The 14,227-nt window shown below is 41.9% G+C and overlaps 2 protein-coding genes across 6 annotated transcripts in view; one reads left to right on the forward strand and one right to left on the reverse strand.

The window, feature by feature from the left end:
- The window catches only part of PRPH2 (peripherin 2), a 34,567-nt gene extending 31,954 nt beyond the window's left edge, over positions 1 to 2,613 (forward strand). Inside the window, exon 3 of the mRNA XM_044287204.1 lies at positions 2,389 to 2,613. Coding sequence (XP_044143139.1) covers positions 2,389 to 2,613 — 225 coding nt within the window. The remainder of the gene's footprint in view (positions 1 to 2,388) is intronic.
- A 4,440-nt stretch (positions 2,614 to 7,053) lies between these two features.
- UBR2 (ubiquitin protein ligase E3 component n-recognin 2) overlaps positions 7,054 to 14,227 on the reverse strand; it is a 103,786-nt gene continuing 96,612 nt past the window's right edge. For 3 of the 5 annotated variants that reach the window (XM_044287587.1, XM_044287585.1, XM_044287588.1), the window contains 4 exons: positions 13,210 to 13,287; positions 12,629 to 12,799; positions 10,970 to 11,071; positions 7,054 to 10,717 (listed from right to left, as the gene is read on the reverse strand). In XM_044287587.1, coding sequence (XP_044143522.1) covers positions 10,576 to 10,717; positions 10,970 to 11,071; positions 12,629 to 12,799; positions 13,210 to 13,287 — 493 coding nt within the window. In that variant the 3' untranslated portion in view covers positions 7,054 to 10,575. The remainder of the gene's footprint in view (positions 10,718 to 10,969; positions 11,072 to 12,628; positions 12,800 to 13,209; positions 13,288 to 14,227) is intronic. The other 2 variants (XR_006388354.1, XM_044287586.1) reach the window with 2 other exon arrangements.

The following is a 14,227-nucleotide window of genomic DNA, read 5'->3' on the forward strand; positions in this document are numbered from 1 at the left end:
AGATGAAGGAGGGGGAAGCGGGGAGAACTCATGCTCCGCCACCATGATGGAGTCAGCCGCCCGTGATGAAGAAAAAAGAGCGCATCAACTGACTCCCCAGGACTCTCCCCCACACCCCCAGTATAGCGGTGGTGCAGCAAGGAGCCCTGGCCGAGCAGAAATGCCGGCCGGATGAGAAGTATCCGCGGCGAGTGGGTCAGAAGTAGGCCCCGGAGAAGCTGCATGCATCTGTTAACTCTTTCCCCGCCTGGGGGGGACAAGGCTTCATGGGGTCCATCCTAGCAAGTAACCTGTGAAAGGGGAGGGGGGAAAGTAGCTAGGAATACTTACCCATCCAGCATCTTTTGCCCCCCTGGTTCCAGCCGGGTTACCACCTTCGGTGTGCACCCCTTGGGGAGGGCAGCTACACCGGAACAGAGGGGACTTGTCGTAGGCGGACGCGGTGACACGAAGGCTGGCGGGATGCCGAGGCTTTAAGAACCTCTGGTCATCCTTGTCTTCTGGAGACTTGGAAGGAGCAGCAGGCTTGGGGACCCCCTGGTTTCCCATCTCCTGGGTGGGAGTGCAAGCAGCTAGGACTGCCTGTAATCCCGCAGAAAGAAAGGAAAAAAACAAAACAGCAGACCTGCAAAGCAGGGAAGGTCTGCCTCCTAAGACTGTTTTGGCTTAGTCCCTGTAGGAAGGGTATCTGGCGGGAGAAGCTGGACACTTGTGCTGTGTCGCCTCCTAGTGGCAATAGCTATACCCAAGGTCAAGCCTGTGTCCCCCAATGATACGGATGAGAAACAATAGTATCGTTAGAAATGACGTAGTAGCAACTACCACAAGAGTAGGAATGAATGAGACCACACAGGTGGAAGTTGCCACCCTATGCAACCTCTCGTCACACCTGATTGACTGAGAGGGTTTGTTCTCATTATTTATAATACCAGTAGGAAAGTGAATACGGCGGCACTGCCCTCACTGATTAGCAGCCCTAGGTTACGAGGAGCCGGTGCTGTGGTATAATGTACTTCACTTGGTGGTGCTCAGCGTGATAGAAGTAAGGCCAAAATGATATACAATGTATGGAGAGGAAAAGAAGGAGTTTGCGGCAGTCACCGAAGTAGTAATTATGTTGCAGCGTTATGCAAAACTTCATTTGAAGACGGTGCACATATCGGATCCTGGGGCGGACACACTGTAGCAAATAATAGCGGCTACGGCCGTTTCGCGCGTGGGATCGCGCTTCTTCTGGCCGCTGTAAACATCATGGCGCACGCTTGCGCTTTATAAAGGTGGACTAGATGCAGCCGGCATCATCGGCCACAGCTGTGAGCCGCGGATTAGTGACATTAATATAAAAAAATGTGAACCAGGGACATAAATGCACATGTGAGTAACAAGGGGATATCCATGGAGGTACAATTTAGATACAATTATGATGTATATACAAGTCACGTTATGGCTAAAGATATGCGCAATGATGGTTGGATCACAGATACTGGGGGCCAAATATACCTAGTCACTAACACAGTAAGAGTATGCCGTTATAAGAAAACCGACATGTCGTTCCTCTCATTCCTCTCTTATTATTTATAAACCCAAAAATTGCAACCTCAATAGCGTAAAACACTAACTCCGATTGGTACTACAGGTTTCCCTATGATATAGCAGGCTCTGGACAGGTGCCTGTGAAAAAATGTAATTGAGGCTCTGTTCACACTACCATCATGGCGCCTATGGTTAATGTGCCGTGCGGTTATGACAAATCCATTTTTTTTTAACAAATCCCACTTACATATAATAGGATCCTTCAAGGGGTTATTGCATGAGTAATGTAAACAAGGAAAATCAGACATCATATAGTACATGATAGTCTCTTTCTAACAAAGCTAGAACCAGCCCTGTACCTCACATGGATCCAGAGATCTCCCCATTCATTGCTCTACAGGATTTGTATCAAGCTGAACGCTCAAGGGGTATGTGCTATCTCAAGGGCCTGTTCTTTCTGCTGCAGCTGGTGGCAGTTAAAGGATGGAACTGAGCATGTGCTTCCCATCTCCATAAGCTGGACAGAGAATTTATTAAAAAAAAAAAAAAAAAAATGGGCAAACAGTAGGTGGCGCTATACACATACATTTTATTGAATAACTCAGTGACTATGCTACATTTTAATTACATGCAATTACAAAATTATTCAGATCCAATTGCTGGTTTGCAAAATGTAGAATTTCTTTTTGTAGGGCAACTCCTTTAAGGTTTTTTTTTTTTAGTGTTTTTGACAAGATTACGTCATTTGTCAGTCAAAAGCACTGGGAATGCAGACGACCACACCAATGTAATCAGTCTTGTAATATCACTTTTTGTACTCCTAATCACTTGTGGTTTTTTCTGCATTTTCTGCAGATGGCCGACATGATTGGGCTCCGTTACTTGCACACCTGCTTGGACAACATAGCAAATCCCGAAGATCCTGAATGTGAAAGTGAGGGCTGGCTGCTGGAGAAAAGCCTAAAAGAGACTATCGCGTCTTTCTTGGGATTCCTAAAAAGTCTGTTTAAGATGAACAAGGTGGAAAATGCCGAAGGTGACGGAGAAGACAAGACCCCAGCAGTGGCCACCGTCAGCTGAAGGCCAGGACTAGCCAGGACTTTCCTAATAAGTCAGCTTTTCAAATGTGAAAATTATCACTTTGAAAACAAAAGGTAATATCCAAAAACAGACGTGCAAAGCTTTCAAATCCCATAGATTTCCTTTCCTAATACATATTAAATTGCTATAAATGCCAGTTATATACCACAAATGACATATGATAACAGTGTGATGTGTGTATATGGAACACACTATTTCTACTGATGCTTACAAAATTTTACATGAAGGGGACTGGACCATTAATAATTGGACTCTGCCCCTTTAAATTGGTGCAGGGACATAATACAGTGATAAGGAATTCTCATAGTAGCAGGCAGACAGGAAGGCATACTGTACTACATATATATTACATATAGGAAGGGCATATGGAAGGACCTGAGACCAGAACTGAAATGTTGGTAGAATGTAAATTGGTAGTTGGGTGATCTAGAATTGGTTTGTGTAAATTTAACTCTTCCCCTGATACCCTCAGCCACAGCTGTTTAATGCATTACATAGACATGCTCCCGCGTGGGCTGAAGCGACTAAGTCGGTTTGGCCTTGAAATGCATTAGCCATTTTAACCTAAATCATCTGACCTATTCTGCTAAGCTTCAAACAATGCTGACTACTGCTGGGTGCTGCGTGAGGTCCATGACTCCCATGGGCTCCTAAAGGCTTCTGGGTAAAGGGAAAACGCATATAAATTTTAAAATGTGATTTTGCTTGTACATTTTATGATCATATACTGAATAACAGGCTTAGCGTGTCATATTGTGTAATATTGTTTGAAATGGTAACAAATGGATTTTTTTTTTTTATGTCAATATAATTTTAGCGAAAGACCCGTTTGACGAGAGCAGATGCAGGCTTTATAACATTTTTAGTGAGGACAATAAAACAAATACCAATGGTAAATAGAATTGACTGCAACTTAATGTAATCTCTGCTGTGTTTGTGGATCACCGCCACCTAGGGGTTGTTGGCTGTAAGTACAAGAAGCCAATGCGTCGTAATTTACAGTGGTTGCCTGAGAATTTCAGGTGGGTTTGGCTCATTGCTTTAATTTTCATTTATCCTTTCATTTGCACTACAGACTGCCAGAGGCAGGCGAATATCACTTTACAAGAAAAGTTATATTTAAAGATAACCTTCATTTTTAAAGTTTAGTTATTCCGGCCTTGAAGTGCAGTCAGAGGACATTGTACATTTGTTTCCTAAATAAAGTAGATTTCTAAATAGTGAATTCATCCAAAATGAAGCAGCTTTCTAAATCGTCTTGATTACAAATTCCCTATGAATTTACTGCTCTAGAGCGTGTGTAAGTCCTGTAGATAGCAGACAGTCCTGTGTACTGGGCAGATGAGATAGCAGCAGAGAGGGGGATAAGGTTGTACTGGGCAGATCAGAGAGAGGGAGAGAGAGGGAGAGAGTGTGTGCGAGTGTGTAAGGAATACAGATCACGCATGCGGTGTATGGGTGTAGAGATAAAGAAAAATACCAAAGGCAGAGTCTATAGGGGGAAATCACACACTTCTTCAGTAACAGCGATTATCAGCACATGGGAGAGAAGAAATCCCTCATGTTTTTGAAAAGGAGTAATCAGTCCGCAAATTAAGCTGTGCTGATAGATGAGAGCTAGTGAAGCCAGCAGCATGCTGGACACGCAGACCTCAGATCCACAATGTATTTGGTAGGTTGCAAACTGAATATCAGGATCCAAAAATAAATAAATGAAGATTTCAGACTGAAACGCAGCGCAAATTTTTAAACTCATGGCAACCACAATTATGCGTATATGTAAATAGTTTTTCCATGCCATTACATAGATCATTAGCTAAGGAAACAAAATATAGTCACAACCGGAAAAGTCATTTCTAGGTCCAAAAATCTGTGCTGGTTATTTTTTTAGTTTTATAGTGGCTGGAGCTCAGTTTTTATGAGACAGGGCTCCAACCCCCCCTCATAGATATTGATGTAAAGTGTACCTGTACTTTAAACAAACTTTTTATATGTCATAGTGAGATATCAAAGGCCTTGATTGAGGCAGAGTACTGAGACCCCCACGGATAACTAAAACGAGAAGGAAGCGAGCGCAGTCTCTTCTCACTGCAGGAGCTGGACCGTAGACTTTCCATTGAGCCCATCATCAGCAGTGAGGAGACACTGTGTGAGCACTTCTATCTCATCGTTTTAGTGATAGGCCGGGGTCTCAGTACGGACCCTCAATGATCAAAACCTTTGATATCTCACTATGACATATCAAAATTATGTTATAAGTACAGGTACACTTGAAAAGATCACATTCTGTCCGCCTACACCTACCACTAGGGGGAGCTTAGCAGCAGACTGCATACTTTGTAATTCAAAGTATAAGGGTCTACAGTGAGCTCCTATACTCCCCCTGGTGGTGGCTGCAGGCCAGAAGCATGCATCAGAAAAACAAAGCTACTATGAAAATATATTAAGAAATTAATTTGCACTTTTTCAATGTCAAAGGTGAACACTCAGTGGGGTTGTAAAGAGATGTGTTAATGTTAAAAGAATAACTAAAAAGTAAAAAAAAAAAAAAAGACGCTTTTCTTTACAGAGTTCATTTTTATGCCTATTCTTTAACATAAAGAAAATAATAATAATAATGATAATAATGAGGAGTAGCTTTAGATTTTTTGTCCCTTTGGGATCCACTCCTGAAATTCTAGCAAACGGCAGATTAGTACATTTTCTTTCTTTGCTATCAGTGTACCAACATATCTGAAGGTGAGAGTAATAATATACCATGGGAAAATAGCCATATACCATAAAACATGTTCGTGAAGTAGCGCCTTTATCTTGTGCGATGGTTTTTAATTTCTTGATTAAGGCTTTATGCACACGACCGTTGTGCGCGTCCATTCCGTCATTTTTTACAGTTTAGCGGAGGTCCCATTAATTTCTATGGAGCTGTGAAAAAAACCTGATAGTCCTCCGTTTTTTTTCTCTGCGTCGGTGATTCCAGTCCGTCAAAAAAATATAACCTGTCCTATTCTTGTAAGTGGAAAACGGAGGACGGACCCATTCAAGTCAATGGGTCCGTCAAAAAAAAAACGGATGCACAACTGGTATGTCATCCGTGTCCGTTTTTTTCTACAAGACCTTGGTGCAATAAAATTACATTTTTCATTAACCTTCCTTTTTTTTTCCCGTCAGACAAAAAAAAAGGAAGACACAAGGAAACACAACTGAAGCAAAATCGGACTTGGACCACTGAAGCCAAGTCACTGACAGTGAAAAAACACTGTCGTGTGCATGAGGCCTAAATCTCATTTTTGGGGCAAAGAAAATCTAGGCTCCTATACAGCAGTGCTTCTGAAACTGTGAGGCGCCCTCTAGTTGTTGGCGAGGTTGTGCTCATAAGCTGCACAATCCTTGGTTTACCAACATACCCGACTCATTTTGTGCTTACTTTAGGCTCTGTATACAGAGACTCTCATGAACTATTGTGGATGCGCCCACATTCTGGCGTTATTTGGGAGCATGGCTGGAGATGCGCCATTTTTCATCAACATTTTTCTACAAAATTCAAAGTAAGAACCAATGGGTGGTATAATGTTAGCCAGTTATTTATACCATTAGCCAACTTACCTTCACGCTTTAACATCCTAGACTAAAACTGTTGTCACATTCTGAGTGAATACAGGCCAGATTCTCTGTTCCAGATCCTCATGTCTTGGCCACAGAGCAAAAACAATTAGAAAGAGTCTCTCTCTGGAGGACCTGACCTATCCTCCACTTGTCATTCACTTTTAATGGTCACTGTGTGTAATACTGAATTCTACCTCTGGTGGTGCTGCAGGGAGATGGAACACTTATTAGCAGGTTTCCTCACAGATTACAGCTGATCGCTGGGATTCACTTAGGCTTCTTTCACACAGAAAGCAAAGAGAGCACTCTGGATCTGGCATAGCCAGATAGCGCCACTGGACCCCATGGACTATAATGGGATCTGGAGGGAATATTTTCGGTATTGCTCTGCCGCCTGTGTGAAACCTGCCTTAGTGATCCGCTTCTTGTCAAGGGACCCTTCTAACATAAAAAAGGGGCATAGTTCAAAGCAAAGAACCTCCTCAGAAGGTGTACACATATGGCCTAATACCCAAAATGGAGTTACACTGCAATCGTACCAAGCAATCTACTACAGGGGACTTGGCATTGACCCTTTGACTACAAGCAAAGTGTCTACTCTGCTCTAAAGTCTTAAATTGATGAGTAAGCATTACCTGGCTCTTATTAAACCCAATATCATAATCACCTTTACTTTCTGGTCCTACCTGCCCATGCTACAAGTATCCAGGTAATCCCGGCTTAGCGCTGACATATCTGGGCTACTTAAAACACTGAGCCTGTGGCGTCCTAGTCAGCAGAACACAGAGGAGGTCAATAAGAAGACACCGAGAGCAGTAACAGCTAATGCATTTATTTTGGATAAGTCGTGTTTTTTTTTCATTTTTTCATTTTTTTTTTATACATATGTTACATTCAAATATTACAAGAATTTTTAATGTATATTAAAGAGTTAAAACTTTTTCCAAATTGAATTCCATTCATACATATTTTTACATGAATATTTCTACATTAGACATAAATACATGCTGACAGAGGAAGAGTATTCTCCAGGAGTTAATGGGCTAACTCAAAGGGATTTTAAGGGTTAATGCAGGTGTCATCCCGGAGGCAGCCATTTTGTGCCAGAACAAATTTATGATTTGTACTCCATCAAATTATTAGGAACTATAGCAAGACTCCAATAGTCTGGTGTCTATATTAGGGCACGGTATAGATGTGGTGGGTCTGCTGCGGATTCTGCCAGAATTTTGAGGAAATGCTTTTGGAAATGCTGCAGATGGCACCCTCTGCATTGCAAATGGTGAAATCCGCAACATAAACTGATGTACGGTGGACTTTCTCGTGGACACTTACCGCAGTGTGTGGTTGAAATTTGTGAAAATCTCATGCACTTTGCAGCTACTGTAAGCACTGGATTTTCTGCAGCATCTACTCGACATGTGGCCTCCACAAAACCCTTAAAAAAAGCTGTACGATAGTGCAACACTATCTGAAATGCCTGTTTTTGGTGGCATCTGCTAAACTATTGCTGCGGTGGTTTAAATACTGTACAGAAAGCTAACTAAAATCAACAGGTTCCACTGATTCATGGTGAGCACTGTGGACCTCTGGTTGCTGTGGCCCAGGCTTATGGTAGAGGGTGCTTCACCACTATTCGGGCTCGACAGCTCGCTCTCTACTCCCCCGCACACTCTATGGCCGAGCGTGTGTTTTCTATGGAGAAAGATGAGAAGGCTGCTGCCAGACATTTCTGTCTGGTGAAAAGATTTTCCCACTGACATCATCAGTCATGGCTTCCAAACATGCTAGATTGCTGGCTGGTCCCACCAAAAATGGCATGTTTGACAACACTCTAATAGGTAGACAATAAGCATTCTAGTAGATAGTCACCAGTGCTGGTGGCGATTCTACGGCTGCATATGCCAAACCAAAGGAGATTCCAGACTACCAGACTCTTGCAGTAAAGCCACAAGGCAGATAAGAGGTACTGAATCTACATAATATATGGCTGCGTCCAGGGGATGCACTATTTTCCAGACTGAACACGTTTAGCCGAGGAGCATCGCCTTCTACAAATCACACCACAAAAAAAAAAAAAAAAAGAAAACCTCATAAATGACTACAAATCGTCCAAACGTTCACAGCTATATCACCAACGTGCCAAATGTCCTGGCAAAGAAACTAATCGCAAGGGAGTGGGGGATATGTGGAAGGTTACCGAACGGATCGGAAGAAAAATAGGAGATTCTAGACTAGATCCTGTTAAGGACATCATGAGCACAAGTTATAAGGTAAGACTACCTGGTAGTCAGTGATATAAAGCGTGTTCGGAGGGGTGGGGGGGGGGGGAATCAGCTCTATTCAGAATTATTTCAAATATCTGCAATGAATGAAAATCACAGGCACAAGCCTTGACAACCAAAGACGAACCAGATCATGTGTTTCTGGAGAAAGTGCCTGCCGGTGGGCCTAAAAGTCATACATTTTGACTCGGCAGTACACATAGGCACTGTCCATATTCCCTCGCTATTGCCCTGTACAGCAGTACGTGGCATCACCTAAAGAAGGAAGCAGCTCTGGAATCAGTTAACCCATGGTAACTGGGCGACATCTTTAGGGAGTCCAGAGCCCTGCGTCGAGACATGATAAAAATATGAGCTAAAAAGAGTAATAAATTACTATGGGTTGTACCATAGATCTGCAAATTGCCATTGGTTATATGTATATTATGTATCTGGATGCTTAAGTAAATGGGTTTCTATGAAATTAGAAAAAACATGGCTGCTCTAGTCCTGTCCGTGGTACTACAACTCAACTCTACTCAGGTGAACAGATGAGCAGCAACACCTGACACCGTTCGAGGACGGCCATGTTTTTCTATTCACGTACGATCCCCTTTGAACAGGCGCAAAAAAACTGAAATGACTTTCACGTACGGCATAAGATAATGAAGTCAATCTCTCAAGCGCAGCAGTAATGTGAGTATAGGGGGTGATACGCTCTCTGTAGCTTCCCTATGGTGTTTTAATTGTGCTCATTCGTAGTTTCCTTTCCACCCACCCTATGGCAGAAAGGAGGCTACCCCAGGATGTGCCCTATACCTATAACTCTGTATCTATATGGCTGGATTCACACACGCATTTATTTTTTCGGCACGGTTGTTGGCCTTATTTTTTTAGGTCGAAATCATTGCAGAAACACGGTTAAAGTCTACAGCAAACTATTGAAAACTAATTTTTTTTAGAACGCGGCATGCTCCTAGTACAGCTTTATATGGCCAGAAAAAAAATTGTGTGTGTGAAGGAGGCCTATAGGTGAATACAGGGGTGAGGATGCTTCCTATTTACATATTGCTATAGACCCCATTGCGATAGGGACACATCTATATAGGACACATTACAGGACTGCTGTTTAGCATTCTATGCAAAAGTGGCTTATTGCAAACTGCCCCTTTAAAAGCAAGCCCCCCCCCCGTCTATGGATTATCTTAATTGCACACTTCGGAAGTAAGAGGTAAGCGTAGTAGTGGTAGGTCAGATCCTAGGAAGCAACAAATGAATTGATTAGCTCTCCATTGTATTGCTTTAATGGCCGATTCGTTTCATGAAGCATTAAAGGGGTATTCCGCTTTCAGCAATTACCATTTTCTAATATACTTTCTGCATCATTTCCTCTCGGTTTTCATTATCTCTGCTTGCTGTGAAATCAACAGGAACCTCCACTGTTCGCTTCCTGTGAATAAAAGTTTTTTTTTTATTACTATGGAAGTAAGCAATCCATGCTGCCATTCAATGACTACAAGCAGAGATCGTGGGAAATAATAGAGAACGTATATCGGAAAACTGTACAACTTGACTTTGTACAGAGAATGCCCCTTTAAGCTAAAAGATATGACATATATATAAAAAAAAAAAAAAGAAATTGACTGGGAAGAGGAAAGATAACTACAGCTATTATAAAAGGGACACGATAAGAAAAAAATAAATGGACTGGCGGTTATAAATACTGTTAGCAAGACTACACAATCCCTATGATGATGTCCCTTAAAGGAATTTCTCCTGCAGATTTCACAACTTCTTATAACGGAAGAGTGAAATGAGAGAATCCAGAAATCTGACATAGATATGACGTTGATAGTGTTTTAAGAAAATTCCGCTTTATTCCATAAACTAGACACTGAAATATAAATTAAAGATCTGCACTGTTTATGCAAAAGTTAACGATGGAGCTCTCTTTTTTTTTCTTTTTTTTTTTTTTTTAAGAAAATGGGGCTGCTAAAAAAAAGAAAAAAGAAAAGAAAGAAAGAAGAAAACAACTAAAAAGGACAGACAGAAAAAAAAAATAACTGTGCCTGTATTATAAATGCTGCCATTCGATGCCAGCGAGCGTCTGATTTGCTTCCTGTGCGTGCCCTATTTCTTCTGTGACACTGTGCTGCTGCCAAAGCTTCTGGATCTTTTTGAAACGCTCTCGGCAGAGGTGAAGAGGATTCCCTCGTCTAAAGGGAGAGAAATTTCATGTCAGTACAAACAGTGCACAACTCTGCCCGGCAATCAGCTGATGTGAAGGACTCCAGAACACCATTACCCCCCCCCCCCCCCCCTTTTCTGTCTCAGAGGTAGCTGTGGGTGCGGTAGGCATGCCAAGGTTTTTATAATGACAGGTACAACATTTCTTCTGGAAGGGGGACATTTCTGCTGTCTAAAATACATTGGCACTTGTTCATGACCACATAAGCCATCTCACATACCGGAGCCCTTGATCAGTCTCTCCGTAGTCATCCAGATAGGGAGGTGGATAGAAACAACCCTTGGTTTTACCAGCCAAGAAGAGGACCTGACATTCTCTTACTCTGTAAAAGCAACAGTGACAAACTTAAAAAAAAGCAAAAATAATTAAACTTCATCCACCTGACTGATAACATTCTGAAAAAGTACTGGTTGAGGAAGTAGGAGGAGAATACTCATTGTGAGCGGGAAGCAGTTGCTCCATGATGATGAGGATACTCATCCTGCTGGCAACAGTATAAAAAGGGTTTTAAAGGCTCCTCATATTGAGGACCTATCTTCAGGACATCCGGCACCCCCACTATCAGCTGTTCCCTGCAGCCTCCAGCACTGGAACTAGTGCTGTTCAAAGTGTAGTGGTCATGCTGGGTACTGCAGCCTCCTGCACTGGCACTAGCAATGTGAATGGGACAGCGCTGTTCAAAGTGTAGTGGCCGTGCTGAGTACTGCAGCTCAGCTCCCAATCACTTCAATGGGAACTGCAGGGGAACAGCAGATCGGTGGGGGTACAGGATGTCGGACCCTCATCGATCGGATACTAATGAACTATCCTAAGAATAGATAGTTATCAGGAGCCTGGAAAACCTCTTAGAATTAACTTCCCCAGCCCTGCTCTATGAGCTGACTTTTAACCCTTTGAGTGCCACAATAGATTTTGTTTGTGACATTCAAAAGGCATAGATTTTGACCCCCCACCACCACTTTGATTGAGGCACAGTAAGAATCCACATCTGGTACGGCCAGACAGAACAGGGTCCACTGAAAAACCCTATGGCTGCCTGCCCATATTCCCTGTTGGGGCATACTTGGTTAGAGAGGCTAATGTACTAGTATATAGATAGTAAAAAATAAAATCTAAATTGACAATTCATCTGCAGTATTTAAAAATAAAAATAAAATATCACCTATGGGATAAAAAGAAAAAGAAAAAAAAGTGACGTTTAAAGGTACTTTCACACTAGCGTTAACGTTTTCTGGTATGGAGTTCCGTCCTAGGGGCTACCGGAGAAAAGCGCTTCAGTTTGGCTCCCATTCATTGTAAATGGGGACAAAACTGAACTAAACAGAACGGAATGCTCCAAAATGCAGACCGGAGAGAAAACCGCAGCAAGCTGTTTTTTTCTTTCCGTCCCTGGGATGCAGAGCAAAACGGATCAGCCATGACCCCCAATGAAAGTCAATGGGGACAGATCCGTTTTCTCTGACACAATAGAAAACGGATCCGTCCTCCTTTGACTTTCAATGGAGTTCAAAACTGATCTGTTTTGGCAATGTTAAAAAAAAAAAAAAAAAAAGTCAAAGATAATACAACTACAACCGGAACTGTTTAAACGGATGCAGATGGCTTGTATTATCAGTAACTGAAGCGTTTTTGCTGAACCCTGCCGGATCCAGTAATAACGTTAGTGTGAAAGTAGCCTAGGAAAGAAGAGAGAAAAAAAAAAAAAAAGGAAACATCTTTTTTATTTACAATAAATTTCTTTAAAATCTAGGTCCCCAATGATACAGCATTATACATGGTACTGTCAGATCCAAAACATTCTGCACAATAAATATATAATCATTTACTTCCTGTCCCTCTGCTGGAGGTTTTCTGTAAGAGACGATGGACTACTACTGACCTTAGAAAGATCCCCATCCCTGAGCCGCAAGTGTAAGTGTGTGCAGTGCAGGCGCCCACGTCATCCCCCTCCAGGTCAGTCTGGCAGCAGTAACTCTGAGAGCACAACATGGCACCACAAACCAGACACAGCGTGGGGGCTCTGCTCTTATCGCCTCCCGATTTCGGACATCTAATTTAAATACAGAAAGAAAGTTGAATTATAAACCTATTCTTAATCATTTCAAGCAATAAAAGGGTTTGTCTGGGGGATAAATATTTAGTAATAAACATGTGATCTGTGGAGCAGACTCCCGGGACCCTCTGCTGGATCAGCTGTTGGAAGGAGTCGCAGCGTTCAAAAGAAGGGAGCAACCTCTTTCTTGGCCAATGATGTCCCATCCATCGGTCACACGGCCTTTTTCCGCAGCTCAGGTCCCATTTAATTGAATGTGACGGAGCTGCAAAATCGGGCCCTAGCCGTTACAGTGTACGACGCTGTGCCTGGTACACAATTTTCTTACATTCACCTGCACTTCTGATTTACGCAAAGTTTGTTGAAACGACAGGAAGATGCTTTTAACACATAACTTTCTTACTTACGAAAAATTTGAGGCCTGATTGATCAGACTGCTGTAATCTTCTGGCAGGTCTATTAGTTTGTTGGATTCTCGCGGGTAACTAGGAGGGAGAGATAACAGATACATTATAGTCAAGTATCCTGTGCACCTTTCGCCTCTCTTGACATGTCTGTTTAAGTAACTACTACTTGTATTCCCCATTTTAAAACAATTCTTGAATTTTTATTCTTAACACCTTAGTGACTAGCCTGTTTTAGGCCTTATTGACCAAGCGTTTTCCTTTATTTTTCGCCTTCCAAGAGCAATAAAAAAAAAAAAAAAAAAAATCCGTCTATGTAGCCGTATAAAGGATTGTGTTTTCAAGGAAAAGTTGTTTTTAATGGTGCCATTTTGGGGTATACAAAACTTTCTAAATAACTTTTTCTGGTAAGGAGATGGGGGGGGGGGGGGGGGGGGGGAAACAGCAATACTGCCACTGACTTTTTCGTTATAAATTTTGCAGCGTTAACTTTTCGGCATAAATAACATAATATCTTTAATCTGTGGGTCAGTGCGATTATAGCATTACCTAATATATATATATTTATTTTAACGTTTAGTACTTTTGTGCAATAAAACCCCCCCTTTTTTTTAGAAGAAAAATCTTGTTTTTTTGCATCAAAAACGTTTTATTATTTTCCTTTCTATCGTAATGTGTGAGAGCTTAATTTCATTGGTATCATTTTGGGGTAAATTACACTTTTTGATCAGTTGTTAAGTTTATTTTTTGGTGGCGACTAAGCAAAAATTAGCAATTATTTATTTTTTACGTAGAGGATAATTTACATGATATTTGTTTATAATGCGGGTCGTTACAGACGCAGAAATACTAAACATGTGGGGGAGATTTTATTTTTGGAATTTTTTTTTCAGTCTGTCTTTGGAGTGTGGGAGGAAACCGGAGAACCTAGAGGAAACCCACACAAACACGGGGAGAATATACAAAATGCAGGCAGATGTTGTCCTTGGTTGGATTTGAACCTATGAGCCCAGCGCTGCAA

Source organism: Bufo gargarizans, chromosome 3 (genome assembly GCF_014858855.1).
Source record: "Bufo gargarizans isolate SCDJY-AF-19 chromosome 3, ASM1485885v1, whole genome shotgun sequence".
Classification (NCBI taxonomy): domain Eukaryota; kingdom Metazoa; phylum Chordata; class Amphibia; order Anura; family Bufonidae; genus Bufo; species Bufo gargarizans.